The 18,063-nt window shown below is 35.0% G+C and overlaps 1 protein-coding gene across 9 annotated transcripts in view; it reads left to right on the top strand.

Annotated features, from left to right (window-relative positions):
- The window catches only part of VPS13B (vacuolar protein sorting 13 homolog B), a 489,796-nt gene that overhangs the window by 301,546 nt on the left and 170,187 nt on the right, over nt 1-18,063 (top strand). For all 9 annotated transcript variants that reach the window (XM_072852126.1, XM_072852122.1, XM_072852127.1 and 6 more), the window contains one exon: nt 16,840-17,043. In XM_072852126.1, coding sequence (XP_072708227.1) covers nt 16,840-17,043 — 204 coding nt within the window. The remainder of the gene's footprint in view (nt 1-16,839; nt 17,044-18,063) is intronic.

The following is an 18,063-nucleotide window of genomic DNA, read 5'->3' as shown; positions in this document are numbered from 1 at the left end:
TTTGAATTTTGGTTAGTTTTAATTCTTTTAAACTTTTCATTATATTCTATTATCATTTTATATACTGAAACACTCAATCTTTTGAACTGCTGGCCTTGATATTTCATAATCTTTAGATCATAGATACTTGTTGTGCAGAGTTTTTTTTATTGAGACCTTAGTGTTATGGCAGTTCTTGTAGTCTTCTCCCTAGGAAGAGTAATTTCTTCTCCTTTTTGTTTCATAACCTTTTGCACATTTTAAATGAACCCCTCAGAAATCTCATGTCTGTTTCTCCTCAACCAGCACTGAAACACACCTCCTTACTGAAATCAGGTTGTGTAACTATTTACTTCCATTAACTCTAATAATGGCCCTTTTTCCCATTTGAAAATATTTTTCAAACTCTTAATTCTTCCCCAAATTAATTTTTTATTTACTATGGTGGAGAGAAAATGTCAGATGTTTGAAGAGCTCTTTGAGTAGAGAAGTCTCTCACCCTCCCACCAAACCGAGTGATGTGCAGACTGGCTATGCCCAGTGAAGGGGCTAAAGGAGTAAAGCATGGCCCTGGACTTCCTTGGGGTAGCCCAGAGTGGGGTGGATGTAATGTTGATTTTTAATGTTACTTTAGCCATGGTCATCTTTGGGCAATAAGTTTTCTGCCCACTGAGGTTGCAAATCTAAACTCGAGCTGTTCTAAGACCTTCTTCTCTTTGCAGCTCTATGGTGTTGCTGGTTGTACTTGTGTATAGTGAGCTGGCTGAGGGAGCTGAAGGGCCTCAAAAAATTTTGGGGGCATCAGGCAATTTTTTTCAGTCAGGTCATTGCCCTGATCCTGTTTATTGTATAGGCACACAAGCATTAGCCTTAGCAAAACGTACTATTGCAGCAGCCTGGGCTTGGATCAGCTTAATCTGCCATCATGCTTCGGGCTTTTGAAACACAGCACAGAATCTGACACTATAAACTAAGAATTTTAATAAAATTCTCAGATTCAGCATTAACATTATTAAACATACTGTAACAGTTTTAAAAGGTAAACAAAAAAAGGCACAGAGACAAAGGAAAAAAAGACATTAAATACCATTTAAAAATCCCAGGATACCTTTCACAGTTTACATACTCAGCAACTTGAATGCAATGAAAAATTTTGCAGATAAGCTGTAAAACTGGAAAATAAAAGGAAATCTGAAAGCTAGAGTTATTTTTTTATGTGAGTTGTGTTGTATGTTTTATGTTATAAAGCAACATTATTGAAGTTTTTACATCTTTTCTTCTTTCAAGTTACCTCCCTTTAATCTTTCTTTTTCTCTAACCAAGTAGCTTTATATTTTGCCTGTTATTGTAAAATACTGGGGGGAATGAGGAGAGGTGTTTGGGTTTCTGTTAATGTGGGTGAAAATATTTCGTTGGTCCTTAGGAATTAATGCCATTTTAAGAGTTGGAATGGTCCCCCTATACAAGTTACTTAAGTTCAGTTACTTTGCACAAACTCCTTACAGTTTCGTCCCTGGGTTTCCTTTGCTGATTCTTAAAATATATGATTGAATCCACATATCAAGGTTACTTTTCTGTCTTATATAATGAAAATTAACATCCAAAAGTCTTGGCTGGGATAAATAATTTGTTCTAAAATAATTCAGGAAAGCTTTTAAAACCTTATTATTCTATTACAGTTTTCTTCTTAACTGTTTGTGAGTAAATATAATTTCCATCAGATTTGGTTTCAAGAAATGTTTTGTTTGTTGAAAAGTATTTTCCAGTAATATGTAAAGCAGACTTTTTTCTTTGTAGTATTTTTAATTATAACAGGATCTCGAGTTAAATGTAATGCAAGTTGTGTGCTTCTGTTACTGGGAAAACCCTATCCCATTTGTAATGAGACATTTGTTAACTTCTGTATACAGATTGCGGTTCATTGCATAAATATTTGTGGGTTCTCTGATGTCCCTCACAGGGTTTTATCTATGACAAATTCATACCACAGTTCTTAAACTACTTTTTGGATATAAGATTTCTTCCTTTTGCAAAACGATTTGCAATGTCTTTCTTTTCCATTTAATGTTTTTAAGTATTCCTACTTTGGTTTTCAATTATTTAACAAAAAGGATTATCAGAAATATACAGAATGATTATATGTTATTTAAGCATATTTCTCTATGGGATACTATTCAAAGCTCCCATGGCAAAATTAAATCCTTGTTACTGTTATCCTGAACAACTCAAATTGTATTGTTTAAGTGAGTATGGTTCCTTGCCCTTACTGATTTTTTCAAGATAGCTTAGTGCTGAACCACCTTAAGTACAGTCAAAAGTCATGCTTAATGTTTCTTATGTTTAAGCTCTTACTGTGCACACTACTTTGTCTCCCATTGTTGCTATTAAACCTTATTATGCTGCAGTAAAAAGCAGATTAAAAAGTTATATACAGTGGTTTTGTTGCATTTCAGAAGCTATTCTTTCTTCTTTTCTTTTTTTTGTCCTTAAAGATATACATCCATCACTTTTTTCTTTCTTTCTTTCTTTTTTTTTTTTAGGACTGGTTCATATTCTTATGGGGTTTATTAGTTGTAGGACAAGAAGATAAATGTAGCATTCTTCAGCCTCTCAAAACATTTTTCATGCCCTCTGATGCTTTTGGTTGTTAGGGGTTTTTTATTGTGAGAAGGCAATGGCTAACACTGGTATGTTAATGGCTAACACAAGTGCATGTTGAGAGTAATAAAATACAGAGATAGTATCAGGCATCTCCATTGAGTTAATGTCAATGATTGGCATAAATCACAGATACTCCATTTTTCTGGCATGATAGCGTGTGTTCTCCAGCAATAAAAAATAAACAGGTGTGGAGGTGATACAAATAGAACATAGGAGTATCTATACATAGATATATCCTGTACTTGCAGGATAGGAGCAGAACAGATTTGAACTCTACCTGATAACCAAAGTTATTTAACTATTGAATAATATTATTTAATCTTTGTATTTGACAGTTTTTCAAGGAACAGAAAGAAACTTGCAGATTAGCGAATCCAGCTGCAAAGCAAATCTGAAATTTTTGTTTCCCAGTTTAAGGCTGGATGTGTATATATGTGTGTATGTATATTCAAGAAAAATTCAGAGGAATGCAGTTCTCTGGTATGTGTTGGTTCAGACTATCTTTCAATATACTTCATTCTTCAGACAGCTTGCAATGGTTGATTTTCCAAGTTCTTGGCATAATAAAAAAATGCCTGATATATTATGTAACTGCAAGTGTTGTAGAAGTTGCTTTCTAAAAATAATTTTTAAAATCTACATATTGTATTCTTCACACATTGCAGCTCATAAAAAAATTTAAGCAACTATATTTACTAAACTGAACTCAAACTAACTACAGATGATAGAATTTGCTGTTTCCCAAATGGGCAAGTGTAGTGAGCTGGGTATTTGTGTGTGTGTTTGTATCTGTGTAGTGTCCTTGCTTTTTTTTTTTAATTTTATTTATTTATTTATTTATTTATTTATTTATTTATTTATTTTTAGCTCCAGGCAGAAAGTAAAACTCTGAGTTTTCTTCATAACCACCACCATTTATGTATTTTGGGTACCTCATGGAGTTGGTTGAACTACCTGACATTGGAGTCTGTAGTCTTCATGGTCAATGTTGTGAATAGACAGGGATATTTTGAGTAGATGAGGATGACTTTTGCCTGATATTGCCCTGTGAGTGGAGCTCACTTAAAACCTCTGTTAAAAAACATTTCTAACAAGCTTTGTGTACATGCTGAATAGTAGGCTTTAACCAATTTAGTGTGAAGGCTTTATATTTAATGTTTACAAAAGCAATGGTGTGTTCTGTGGCTTCCTATGGCAGGATGTAGGTTTCTAAGAATCTGTTGTCTCCTGCTGACAAAAGCTACCTCAGCAACACTTTATAATGAATGAGAACCCTCTTGAGTTTGAGCTCTGCTTATTTTTGTCATGTCCTTTACCTGTTCTCTCTGGTTCTCTAAGGTTTTGATATATGTTATACTTTTGTCCTAAAGATAAGTTTTGAGGTCAATTTCCTAGTAGGTTTCATTTGTTCTCTTTTTATTCTTTTAAAGCATATTCTAAATATGTTAAAAAGCCTTTACATAAATAACCCTTTTAAAGTGGTGCATCTGTGTGCATGTAAAAGTTTACTTTCAAAAAGTTCAATATATTGGTATCACAGTTTAAGATTTAGCAGTAGTATGCTTTTAAAACAAAAGCTACCAATTTATTTTTCATCATAGAAGAAACAAAAAGCTACAATAACTATTTTTAATTTTAAGTTGCAGTAATTGTATTTAATAACATGGAGGAATAAGTGGGTTTAAAATTGACTATAAGAATGAGGCTCAAAATGTGTGGCTTATAGTCGTAGCTTTGTTACAGATTTTAAGGCAAAAATCTATGTATCAGAATTTCGTTTGTAAACTGACCTTTCAAGCAGATCTCTCTTGAAGTTTTGCTGCATCCTTCCACATCTTCTGGATGTTTCACTAAATTAATTAAAGATGTTTGGAAAAAAATTAGTCCTTTCAGTGATGTGCAAAATACTTCTCAATAGCTTCAGTCTCTTGTTTCCTTTAGAAAACCTTTCTAGATTTCTCTGTGGAAGTTTACACCCTTTGTCAAAGGTGTTAGTTCTTGAAAACTTTCTCTAATGGTTGTAAGTCAAGGAGAATGTGCTTGACTTTTAGGTGTGATTCTGTTAGTCATACTTGGAGAAAGAATAGAAATGATATTGTAAAGAGGAGATGAGGCCTCTAGTAATAACATACGTAAAAGCTTTACCTTAAGTCCCTAAAAGAACTGGTGAAATACTGTGAAAAGGTATATCGTAATCTCCACAATCCACAAGTATGCTGTAGTGGAGCACTTCTTGCCTCTGCTTCAATCCTCCTGCAAAGCCAGAACAAACTAGAAAATGCTGGTGGGGAAGTGGTTTCTTCAGGAGGATATTTTACTTTCATGATGCAAGAGATGGATGTTCAAAAGCTTTTTCTGAGAGGGAAGAAAACCCTATAACAGATCTTAGGAAAGCTGGAAGGTTTTGCAACTATGCTTTATCTGGTTCTCAAGCAGTTGACAAGAAACCTATACAAATCCAATAAGGAATAATGCAAGACAAGGCAGTTTGAGGGCACTCCATACTTTGTTATGTTCAAGAAGAGTTCTCGAAGCAAAGAAAGGAGAAAACTTACCAGATAAATTGCATTTTGTCCTGTGTTTTGATAATGCCACCTTGATTGTTCAAGTCCTAATATTTTATAAAAAGAAGACAGGAGAAAAACCCGTTGGAATAATTGCCTTTCAGCTCTTCATTCCTTTAAGAATTAAAATGAGCATGCCTGCCTTTACACTAAGCGAACTGGAAACACTTATTAGCATGTAGTTGATACTAGATTTCCTCTAGAAAGAACTAAAAATGGAAGTGGAAGAATAATTTTCTACATAACTGAGGTCTCACCTGTTGGTTAGCTTCTGTCTGTGTAGCAAGAGTTTCTGCCCACAGGCATGTGAACCCAAAGCTGTAATTCTCTCAGGAAACTAAAAGTGGTAGAACCTTGATATTTCATGGGCACTGATGATTTCTCATTGAACTCTCTGAACTCAGGACTTAATTCATCATATAGGACATAGCTGAAGAAAAGAAGTAAAATGGAATTTAAATTACGAATGGAAAAGTTCAGACTTACAGGTACAAATATTCAAGATGCACTTTCAGGAAAATTAATTTTAGGAAGGTATAATATCTTTAAAAAAGAGGAAGGACTGGGAAGAGTGGGAATACACCAAATTTCTTGCCTGAAAATACAATACAGTAGATGCAATTATTATGCAGATATGCATCATGTCCGAAGAGGAGACTGTGGCAATTGTCAAAATTGGCATTCACATATGCATTCATATCTTGAGAAACCAGTTGATTTGCAACCTAAATTAGGAGGAAAGTGGGAAAAGAATGAATGTCTGTAAAAATACTGTTTTGTCATGAAAAAAATTCAACATTCAGGCAAATCTGGATTTCTCAAGTAGGCTAATCGTGTTTTCAGCAGGAAATTTATAAGCTTCTCAATTGGGTAATCAAACAGTCACTTGCTTTTTACTTTGTTTAGGTGATTTTTACTTCCTTTTCTAAAGTTGTCTTGACATCTCTTAATATTCCACGTTCCACTGCAAAAGGATCATTTCAACAGTCTTAGCTTGCCCCAGTGTTGAGGATTAAAAGGCCATCTTTCCATCCAGCCTGTCTTGGTACATTCCTGAGGCAACTTGAATCTTACTTTTTGATGCTAGTAGATCTAGATAAATCTCAATTTTAGGATCATACAACATGTATTTATTGCATTTCATAACAGAGAAGCAGGAACCAGTCTGGTTTCAACAGACTAGCAGTGGCTAACTGGCTACAGTTTCATAACCTGTGAGCTACGGGAGGTCTGGTTGAGCCTATTTTACTATCCTCCAATAATGTTTGTGTCTAAAACTATTTTGAATAAAGTGAATCCCTGCATTTCTGCTGAATTCCCAATTTTCTAATGCAATCCAAAGGCATACAGTAGATAAGTTCAAGTCATATAAGAGAATATTCAGTAAAAAAGTAGCATGCCTTAACCATATCATTATAGCCTTAAAACACACAAAAAAAGTAAAGATTCAAGTACTCCCATACAGCTCATAATGTGTATGAAAGGTGCCATTCTTTGTGTTTTGCAGGGAATGATTAATCTGGGATGATCAGATTTGTATAGATGTCTCTGGTTTCTTCTACACCTGATTAGAAGAAGCTTGAAACTATACTGCCTCTCTATTCAGATCATAATCTTTTATTTTCTTTCAGTATTCACAAGATAAATTTTAATTCTCTTGGGAAATGTGAAATATATATTATTCAATATATCTCTTATTTCAATATTATTATGAATAATTTCTGCCTTTTGCAGTCCTAAGAATCACTGAGAATAAATTAAGAAATTTGTTTGCATCTTTTTTCTTTCCTTTTTTTCCCCCCTCTTCAAAAGTGTATTTAGAAGTAAACTCCCCTTCAATAGATCTTGTTAGGCATAGATTCATATTGAATTCAGAAGTGCCATTAACAATAGTTCAATGGGGTTTTAAAGAAGACAAAATACTGGTTTTAACATGAAAGGTAATATATTTCATAATGAATATGGAGTGAGTTTTCTACCAGGACAGTTTGACAGTGATATTTAAGTGGAAAAAGCAGTGGAAGGACTTCAGAAAAGAAAAATTAAAGGAGGTAATTTTTAAGACTTTGTTATTGGCAGATTTTACAATATCATATACAGTATTTTAAAAATAGTTCCAGCTTGCCATTATGAATATAATGATTCTGCAAAAAGAAAAAGAAAACAAAAGTGGCATCTTGAGAAACTAATTTAATCAGTGACAAAGATAAATGTGAATTGACTTGGAAAGGTAAATATTCATGTTTTAGAGTGGTTTCTTGCTGTATTATCTATGCTATAAACATCATCTATTACAATATACATGTGCTGAAAATATGCGTTAGTACACATTGTTTAATATAAATGAAAAACTGGTATTTATTTATTTCTAACATTCTGTACTACTTTGTATAGAATTTGATTGGTGTCCAGGTATGAGTTCAATATACTGACACAACAGCAAAAACAAATTCTGTCCCATGTCAGCTTATCAAACACACTGTGGACAGTATGTCTTCTAGCTTGTACCATTGTACTGGGTTGTACCGCACCATTTACAGAAATTCCATGCATCAAGTATGAAGACTGTGTTCAGTGAAACTCAACCTCAGTATTTCCAGGTGAATTTATAGAACATCTGAAAAGACTGAGGTATTGTACCACTAAACTAGGTGAATCAACTAAAACAAAGTAAAATACAGGATGAAAGCAATGGGAAAATCACAAGATTATTCACCTTAGCTATGTGGTAAACCACGTACACATGAAATATTTGAAAAATCAAAATTAAAGATCCTTTTACTGTCAAACAGCATTAAGTTTTGAGATAAAATTATTTCTACCATGAAACAAAAGCATAAAAGTCTTTGGGTTATATTGTGTTTTGGTTTTTTTGCTAACCCCTACCCCAGACTTCCACTCCATCCACTTAAACTCTTCAAGCTCTCTCCTTACTGACTCTGTTTAGAGAAACTCTATTCCACTTGTTTTTTCTAGAAGCATTTGGCATCCAAAAATACTATACAGACCTTCCTTTGGAATTGTGCATACTTATCATTTATACATTCTGTCAACTGTATATTTATACTATGCTCCCTGAATTTTGAATACTTCAAAACTATAACGAGATTCCTCAAACTGTCTAAACATTAAACAGTATAAAAATGAAAAACTGATCTTTAAAAGTTCAGACTTGCTCATGCTGTTATTTTTTGCTAAGGAATTTAAACAATAAAATTACAAAGGTAATTAAACAGATGACATCTAAATGCACAGCTGCAAACTTCAGCTTTGTTTCATTTTATGCTTTTTTTTGAGAGACTGAAATTACTTTATAGTTTACCATAGCGTACCTTATCGTCATAGGATCATTCATACTGTGTTCCAGGTAGATACAACTCTAGAAGACAACTGCACTGCAGAAGTTCTTCAGCTTCTTTGCAGGCAATTACTGTACCAGAGCCTTTGGAACAAGGGGCTACTTTTAAATATCTGGTCACCTCACAGGATATGTAGAGCATTTCCTGCCCGTAGGACTAGAGGAAGGAAGCACAGGACCCAAATGTTTGATGTGTGATCTACTGTAATTCCTTTCATGTGTTTAGTAGCTTTTATGTGATCAATGCACTGCTACCAATCCTGACCTTGGTGTGGTCCAGTTCACTAAAATCTGACCTTCCTAAATGGATAGCAAATGGAATTATAGTAGCACTCACCTGGCACCACCACTGTAATTAATGGGTGTGAGGGGGTGTTGTTATTTTTTCCTCTGAATATATAGCTATTGGGTTTCAAAATAAAAATATTTAGGTAGTTACATAAATAGTATCTCGATAAAAAATTGCAGTAGTTAATTTTTATACGTATTTTTATATATTTGCATTCTTATAGCACTGTATATCAGATGATCGCAAAATGTTTTCTATGCAATTAATTAATTATATTCACAACATCATTTTGGCATTATATCCACAATATATATGAGTAAACTGTTGAAGAGGTTAATTTTGTTGCTTAGCGTCACATAATAAGCGAGTTTAGAGAGAATAGGAATGAAATCTGCCGCTCCTATTTTCCTTTGGCGTGTTCTAGCCTTGCAGAGAGGGAAACGTGTCCTGCAGGCCCGCAGGAGACCTGCCCAAGCAGTCTCCCTAGTCCCAAACCTTCTTGTGCACAACGTATGAAGACCTGGCAGACTCAGCTCTTCTACGTGTCCATGCGTCCAGTTAGGTTTGTCACCTCAAGCTCTAGCCAACACAGCATCTTCTATTCCTTTTGAGAGGGTATCAGCCACACATGCAAAATAGGCACAAACCATTGAATTCAGTTCTCCAGATTTCTTCTTCTTTATGTTCAAAAGCAAAATCTCTTTTCTCTTGCATTATGATAGCTCAGTCCTTTTTAAAATGGTTTTGGATGAAAGTAAGTATCTGTATGGCTCAACAGTTGCAGTTGATGAAACTGGTCAAGTAAAGGACACAAAGTAGTTAGCCAAAAGAAAAGTCATTGTAATTTTACAGTCTTTCATCTCTGAGCAGTTGTTTAAGAACTGAGATTTTTGTCTGTGTTGTCTATTTTTAAGAAAAAGCTTACAGAGTAATTGTAAGGGAAGACCTGTCTACTTCAGCTTGGCAAGGAAAATCTGTACTGAAAAGTATTCGTAAAAAGAGAATAGCATATTTTGGTAAAATTTTTTGGAAAAAGTTAAGTAGTTTGATTATTGCTATCATTATTTTCTGTAGAAGAGTTATTGCTGCACAACTGGGAAAGTCTAGAAGCAGAGGGAGGGGATAAGTCTGTGTTTCTATCTGTCCAATCTACATTTGTTTCAAATGTGACTGTTTAATACCTAGCTTGGAGAGATTTAAGAGAAACAGTTGTTGGTAGAGTAGTGTGATGGCTTTGCTGAAGATCTTGAATACCTTCTCTTAATGTCATTCTCTGTTTGCCAGGAACGGAGATCTTCGTAGTAGTAGATTCTGTGCTGTGCTTGAAGTGTCTGGAAGCTTAGATTGTCTTGAAATAGCAGTAGATCAAACTTCTTTTCACGGCTGAATTTTCTAAACGTGTTTCTAACGTGTCCTTATGTATTCCAGACTCTGACACTGAGGAGACTAAAAGACATGTAATGACATGCAACTAAATCTTAACACTCTTTTATTTGATGATCTGTTCTGGATGATTGTAAGTGTAGATGATTTGTTCTGTATGTCCAATTGTGTTCTGGGTTTTTTCCACCAGGCACTTTGACACTCATAGTTTGAATGATGTCTTGGCGCACACTAATCCGTAGTTGAATCACCTTTTTTTTTTTTTCTTTTTTTTGATGACTGGAAAATACCAAGTTCCATAATTTCTCCAATATGCTTATCCTTGTGTTACCTAAAGATCTTTATAGCTACTTGGTGTCTCATCCTCGTCTTTAGCTTTTTTACACTTATACCAATTCTTCTCTTCACCATGATACTCATCTGTAGGTACACAGAACGAAAAAGGAACCAGTGTCCAAGATACACAAGTCAGACATTTATCCAACATTAGTTTAAAATAGAGGAAAATTACCTGCTATACGTGTACTTTTGCTTCACTACAACAATTGTTTGAAGAAGTCTAGCACAATCAAAAGAAATTTTTGTATGTTTCGGTCACTGCTTGTCTTTTTTTCCAGCATACTAATTGCACAAGTAATCTACCTCTAAGTTGATTTGTGTCTATTCACAAAAGCTATAAACACTGCAAATCATTATAGAGTTAGAAGTATGACCACTGATGACTACAAAACGTATTCAGTTAGAATTCAATTAACTTCTTTCTTTGAGTTAGTAATGTGATGTATTTGTCCACTATGTAAATGTTTAGAAGTGGTCAGTCATTTTTATTTTGCTCATGGAGCTAGCACTGATGTTTTCTTTTTATAAGAGTCTTCAACATCTGAAGATGAACCCAGGTACCCTAACCACTTTGACTTAGAGGACACCTGCCATGTAGTGTCAATAATGCTGATGTATCTGGCTGTACAGAGCAGAGCACAAGAGCTAATCAGGGGGAATGTAGTTTTAATTGTTAAACAGATTCCTGTAAAGATCAAATGTAACGTTAAAATGAAAAGTGACGTGAGTATAGATATATGAACAAAATAGTATCACTTGCTAATCAGTAAAGCACTAAACAAAGGAGCCTTACTGTACTCAGTTTATATTTGTATTTAATAAAAATTTGCTGGTATCCAATCCAGAGTATGCTGCCAGCAAGTGTGGAGATGGGGCAGTAGCTGAGTTCTTCTGAGGCTGAGATGGAGAGGGGAGAAGGAGCAGCTACCAACAAAGCCAGTCATATGTGGCATAATTCCTGGGGAAAAGAGGCAGAAACGGTGAGAATTGGAGTTTACTGCTTACAGCATTTGAGAGCATGCTCTACTGACCCAGACTAAAATAAACTGTTTCCAACATCCCAGCAGTCATAAACCACTAGATTTATTAAACCCTAAATAAGTGTCCCTATGGACAAATGGCAGGGTGGGGAAGCAAAGCTGAGGTTACCCTTTGGGGAAGATATGGAGCTCACTCAGTATGGCAGAATGTATACCCAGGATCGTGTACAGAATTTTAGAAATTTGTCAGGACCTTCCCTTCTTGCCTAAGGGTGTCTCCTCCTCTCTTCTTGCAATAATAGAATTTTCTTACCTCCTGCTTTTCTTTAATTTCAGTATTAGTGCCCTGATCCCATCTTTCTTCTCCCTCCTGCCCACTCCTGTGCCCTCCTTTTTTTCTCCTTAACTTCTCATTCTTCTTTTGGTCTTCCTCACAAATATATGTTTTTAATTTCTCCAGACTTAGGCAAATTCAAATCTTCCATCATGAACTGTAATGCTACAGGATTTCTTTTATTCCTGTTCTAAGATCATGTCTACATATGTTCTGTGATGTTGAAGAAGTTCTGTTTCTTTCCCAGTGACTCAAGCGTTAGCTTCTTTGCCTGTGCCAGAGGCATCTACTTGCTACAATTAAAAAAAAAAAAATTTAAAAAAAAAAATAAAAAAAGAAAAAAATAGTTGCCTTTCTTTGGAAAGCTGATTCCTGTCTAGGGTTTTACGGATAGAAGCTCAGCATTTTCAAAGGCCAATATTGTTATCATAGATGCTCTAGGTTTACCACATTTTTGTTCTGTGCCCTTCTTAACATCTATAGCATCTCACTCCAAATGGAGCTGTGGTCCATTGCTTCCCTAAGAAACAGTTGTTTCAATTCCCCCTGTTTGGTGTAACACATTCGGTGGCCTTGTTGAGGAGAATAAGTTAGGAAACTTTATTGAATTGAACTGGGAAAAAGGCAGTTAAGGAGCATTAGGTCAGTGATAAATATTGCTGTGATTTCTGTACTAGTTCAGTCACGTCTCATTCATAGGTGATGGGCTTTCAGACTACATTTGGGCTGGGACTCCACAAGCTTAAGCAGAAGAGGAAGCGGTTCTCTTGCATAGCATCTATATCCAGATCCAACAACGTGCCACTGGTTTCACCCCTATAAAGTAGAGGGTATATATTGATCCAAGCTTACTGTCTGTTTCCTTTTTAAATTAGAATAGGAAGAATCTTTTACCACCAGACAAAACCTTTAATAATTGGACTTTGGATAGATAGGTTTTTCATCTCTGTACCTGGAAGCGGAAATCAGTGCACACTGAGATCTAGTAAGTGCTAACAAAAATTAGCTGTTATGTGTAAAGTCTGTGAATCTTTCTTAATCATTACATAATGTGTAGTCTTTAAATGCCATTTTCCTGGCTTGTTTAGCTTTTTGTAGGTCTCAGATGAGCTATAAGTGAATAGATTTAACTTCTTTACGGTGGGTCTCAGAATTATGCCTATTCAGCAGCATGTAGTAACTGGTTCAACATGAGCTGTTTCTTACATAAACATACAAAAAGCCTGACCCAGACTAAATCAATTTAAAAAAGAAAAACATTAAAGCTGTTTTTCCTGTTACATGCTTATGGTCATCTTTGGTTGCTTATGATCTTATGGTGTTATTGACCAACTGTTGTATTCTACACCACCTGCCGAAAGGTTTAGACGGGATAGTGAAGTTGTTTTCAGAAGGGGGAAGCAATTAAAATCATAACCCCTACAGCACATTTCAGCTGGTAAAACAGCATTTATGCTCAGGGTAGAGAAGTCATGAATTTGGCTTACTCTGTTTCCCTGATTTTATTTGCTACAAGGATTTCGAAAGCTGCAGAATCAAAAAGGCTGCAGAGTTCATACATAGCATGTATGCTTAAGATTAGGCTAATTCTGCTGAGGTTTAACTTATTCTCATCCTTCTAGGAAATATACAACTAATAAATTGGGGGCATACTTAGGAAAATAGTTGATATGGAAAACCAGAAATGAGTGCTTATGTAAATACCTGTATGTATATAATTTTGGGGGGAAAAGGCTATATTTTGATCCTTGTTTAAAACTGGCAGGATGTACTTTCTGAAAGAAATAATCAGCTTAGTTGAAACATCAAGGCATTAATAACTAATCCTCATATTTTACAAGTATGTGTAAAATACGTGTTTCTTGAAATGGGTAATCTATAGAAACACAATTTGTTTGCTTGGATTTCAAAGGTGTATCTAAAGGATCAGAGGAAGAGTTTTGTATTATATATAGGAGATTGTTAATAGTAGGAACAGAATGAAAATGCAGTTTTTATATCAGTGTGAAAGTATTAGGCTGTGATATCCCAAAGCAGTACAAACATTATCCAGTCCTTGAGATTTTACAAAATTAACTGGATCAAATAAGAAAAGATCCAATGGACAAATCTTATACAAGCAATGCAATGCACTAGTACCTTGTGTCTGAATAGTACCTCTGTCTGTGTCTTTTGCTGCGCCTAAAAATGTGTGCTAAAGAGTGATTTCATTGGGTTTTATATTTAAATAAGTAAATTTATGAGGGGAAGAAAGCCATTGCCACAATGGGGAGTTACAGATTGGTGCATACAGCCACATTTTGCTCTAGAAATTTGGTTCACAAAGTCATGGTTGTGCTGAACGAGCCTAAGGAATATAGTGCTAGGTGCAGCTTAATGCAAGTTATCAAGCTGCTCATAAAAGAACGAACGAAAAATATTCTTTACTGTGAAGTACAGGAGAGAACAATTAATTATGCAGGTGAATATGCAGATTATCATATTCTGTATTTTATATACTTAAGCAGATTTCATAAAATAGGTAATTTGGTGCTTTATTTTCAGTAATATTTCACAAAACGTATATTCTAGTATTTACTTGCATTAGACAAAGTATGTAAATAGACACAGGGTCATACAATAATCTACCATGGTTTTGGTTGGGTTTTTTTTTTTTTTTTAAAAAAAACCAACCAAACAAAAAACCAGAACTGCATTCATATTGATGAAATAATGCCTAGAAAGAATAATAAAAGACACAGTTGTTGTGGTTAGATCTCTCTTTGTGGAAAGTTGACAAACACATTTTTGAGTTTTAAGAAGCCACATTTAATTTTGAAATGCCACTACTGACATAACAGATTTTCGGTGTGTTTCTGCTAAGCATTTAAGAAAGTTATAGGGCTACTGAACAATGCCATCGCACTGCCTCACCAGGAATGACTTGATCAAAACAGCTTTCCTGCCATTCACATGCCTCTCTGGGTAAACAGGATTAACTACTTAATTTTCTTAATTGCTAGCATACTTCGTTGGTGACAATGGCAGTGGTACTAACAATTTCAACTGTGTTTGGATTTGGGCAGCATTAGGATTGCACTTTGAAATAGGTTGCATACCTAGAGGTTGCATATCTATACTTACAGATTGCATGCAGTGCGTGCATGACAGATTGAGATGTGCTGCTATAATCCTTATTTATTTTTAGATTGTTAGCATCAATGATTAAACAAATTGCAGAATTACTAAGTTCTCTGTGGAGACAGCAGTTATATACTAAATAACAACTCTGGCATAAAACAACAACCTAGAACGGAATAGTAGATTGGATGGTGTATGCAAGTAAGAAGCTTAAGCTTCAACTTGGATGTGTGAAATCAATAAAAATATATTACAATTTGATGTGGTCAAAATTTGACATGATTCAAAGTAAAAAAATGTAAGATCCCCTTGCTCTCTTTACTGGCTTGTTTTGAAAAACGGTGATAAATTCAATTGTGCATTTTTATCATAATATCAAATGAGCAGTGCACATAAAGCTATATTGTTCCCAGTGTAGAAAGGGCAAGATAATTTTTTTGAAGATTTACTAATGCTTATTAGCAGAAGACAAATGGTAGTAGGAGACTTCTCTGATACTGGTCACTGGTAAAACTGCGAGTGGACTCTTAGCAGCCTCCACTCATCCAATAACTCTTGAATGTTTTGTTGAAGTTGAGTGTGACTGTTTCCCAAGCTCAGCTCAAGATTGAAATATTTCGTAAAATCTAATGTAGTAGAATTTAGCAGAATCCACAAGTAATGTGGTTCACTCAAAAATGCTTTTCTCTCACTTCTCAGAAGAATTTTAATAACAAAGCACTGTACTGAAATTCCATGTTAAAAAGATTGAATATTTTGTCGTGGTTTAACCCCAGTCGGCAACTAAGCACCACGCAGCTGCCCACTCACGCTCCCCCCTCCTGGTGGGATGGGGGAGAGAATTGGAAAAGCACAAGTAAGAAAACTCGTGGGCTGAGATAAGAACAGTTTAATAATTGAAATAAAATAATAATAATAAATTGTAATGAAAAGGAAAATAGAGAGAGAGAGGAACAAAACCCAAGGAAAAACAAAAAAAACCCCAAGTGATGGAACTGCTTACCACCTGCTGACCGATGCCCAGCCTGTCCCCGAGCAGCGATCGCTGCCCCCCGGCCAACCCCCCCAGTTTCTATACTGAGCATGACGTCGCATGGTATGGCATAGCCCTTTGGCCAGTTGGGGTCAGCTGTCCTGGCTGTGCCCCCTCCCAGCTTCTTGTGCCCCTGGCAGAGCAGGGGAAGCTGAAAGGTCCTTGACCAGTGTAAGCACTACTTAGCAACAACTAAAGCATTGGTGTGTTACCAGTATTATTCTCATACTAAATCCAAAACACAGCACTATACCAGCTCCTAGGAAGAAAACTAACTCTATCCTAGCCGAAACCAGGACATTTTTCCATCATGTTGGAACGTTCTTTGTAATTTTTATTCTTTGATAAGTTTGAACGGTGGAACAATTGTCTCACAATAAATTTGTTTGTAATACTGATACGTAGCTGTTCTTTTTGAGGACTTGAATGTGACATCCTTTATCTGTTCAGTAGATACAAGTTAGTCCTGCTTTCCCATAAGGCTGCTCATATGGACCTGATTGAAAGTGCAGTGAAGTCAATGGATTGAGCTCATATCGACTTTGGTGGATTTGGCTAAATTTTTGGAATATATTTATTTGCATATCTCCCATTGAATTCCATAGGAAAGAGGTAGCTGGATACTTCTGAAGATCTGGACTTAAAATAATGATTAGATGTAGTCAAGAATGGCAAAATTGACAATTTAATTTTCTTAATTTTGTATCTTAATAAATATCTGATTGGTCTGATTTTAACCTTTGTTGCTGATTTTTTTAAAATTATTTTTGTTTTTATTTTTTTCCCTTTGGCATTACAGGAGAGCAATGAATCTAGGAATACTTCGAGACCCTGGATCAGAAGTTGAAGACAGACAATATCAAATAGATCTTCAATCTATAAACATTGGTACTGCTCATTGGAATCAGTTGAAACCAGAGAAGGAAAATGGAAAAGGAGGGGTTTTGACAGAGAGTGAAAGAAATTCTCAAAATCCAGCACTTGAATGGAACATGGCCAGTAGGTAGGAAGTTGTTTTTTTTTTTTTAACTTACTCTTTTCTAGAATTCCATAGCACAAACACTGCAGATATCATTTGCAGTATATCTGAATCAAATAATTCTGTATTGGTTTTGCTTTACATTACAAGCGTATTTCCATGGAGCTTTGAATTTTACATTTTACATGCATATTACTGTTATTGTTACACTGTAGTTACTGTCTAGTTATTGTGTGTCTTTGGTTCTATTATAAGCTCTTTTCTGACTGGCTTACTGTATGTCCATAAAAATAACTCCAGGGCTCAGACTTCAGCTTCTCAGTCTACAAGCATTGGGAGGTTTTGGGTTTGGTTTTTTCTTTTTTTGTTTGTTTGTGTTTTTTTTTTAAACTACTTTTGTTTGTATTTTTACAAAGCTTGAGTAAAACCAGCTTAGACATTTCCAAGTTAGAGGAGGATAAAGTAGAACATTTCCTATTGGTTCTGAACTGGTTTTTGCACTTCTGTAACTAAAACCAGGTGAATTTTGAAAATCAGTTATTTCAACCGAGTCTCCCTTCTTGTATATTGTATGATACATGCAAGCAAAGCTCCACCCTCGAGTTAAACAGGGTTGAAAGATAAAGCATGCATACACTTGCGTGATATTTTAAATTGTAAAGTTTTTGAATATAAAATAGGGTTTTTTAATTGGTAATTTGTGGAAAAATTGAAATTTTTATTTTAGTTTTAATAGACTTTTTTATACTTAAAAATTCATACAGGTGGTTTAAAACCAAATTTTTATTGACTGTGTAGCAGTCAGAGTTCTCTTTTCAAAGTGCCAGGAATAAGGTCTGATGGCCAAGAGCAAGCTTTCAAAAGTCATTTTGTGGATTTAGATGCTTTTCTGCTAGAAGATGCCTGTTTGCCCACAGATTTATTTATTTATTTTAATTTAAAAGTCCTTTATATCTAATTCATGCAAAAGCAATCCAATTTTTATGAAATGCGTGCATAATTTTATGTCTCCAAAGATAAGATTCCTATCTGAATGAAGGGATG

Source organism: Ciconia boyciana, chromosome 2 (genome assembly GCF_034638445.1).
Source record: "Ciconia boyciana chromosome 2, ASM3463844v1, whole genome shotgun sequence".
Classification (NCBI taxonomy): Eukaryota; Metazoa; Chordata; class Aves; order Ciconiiformes; family Ciconiidae; genus Ciconia; species Ciconia boyciana.
This window is presented reverse-complemented; position numbering and strand designations above follow the sequence as displayed.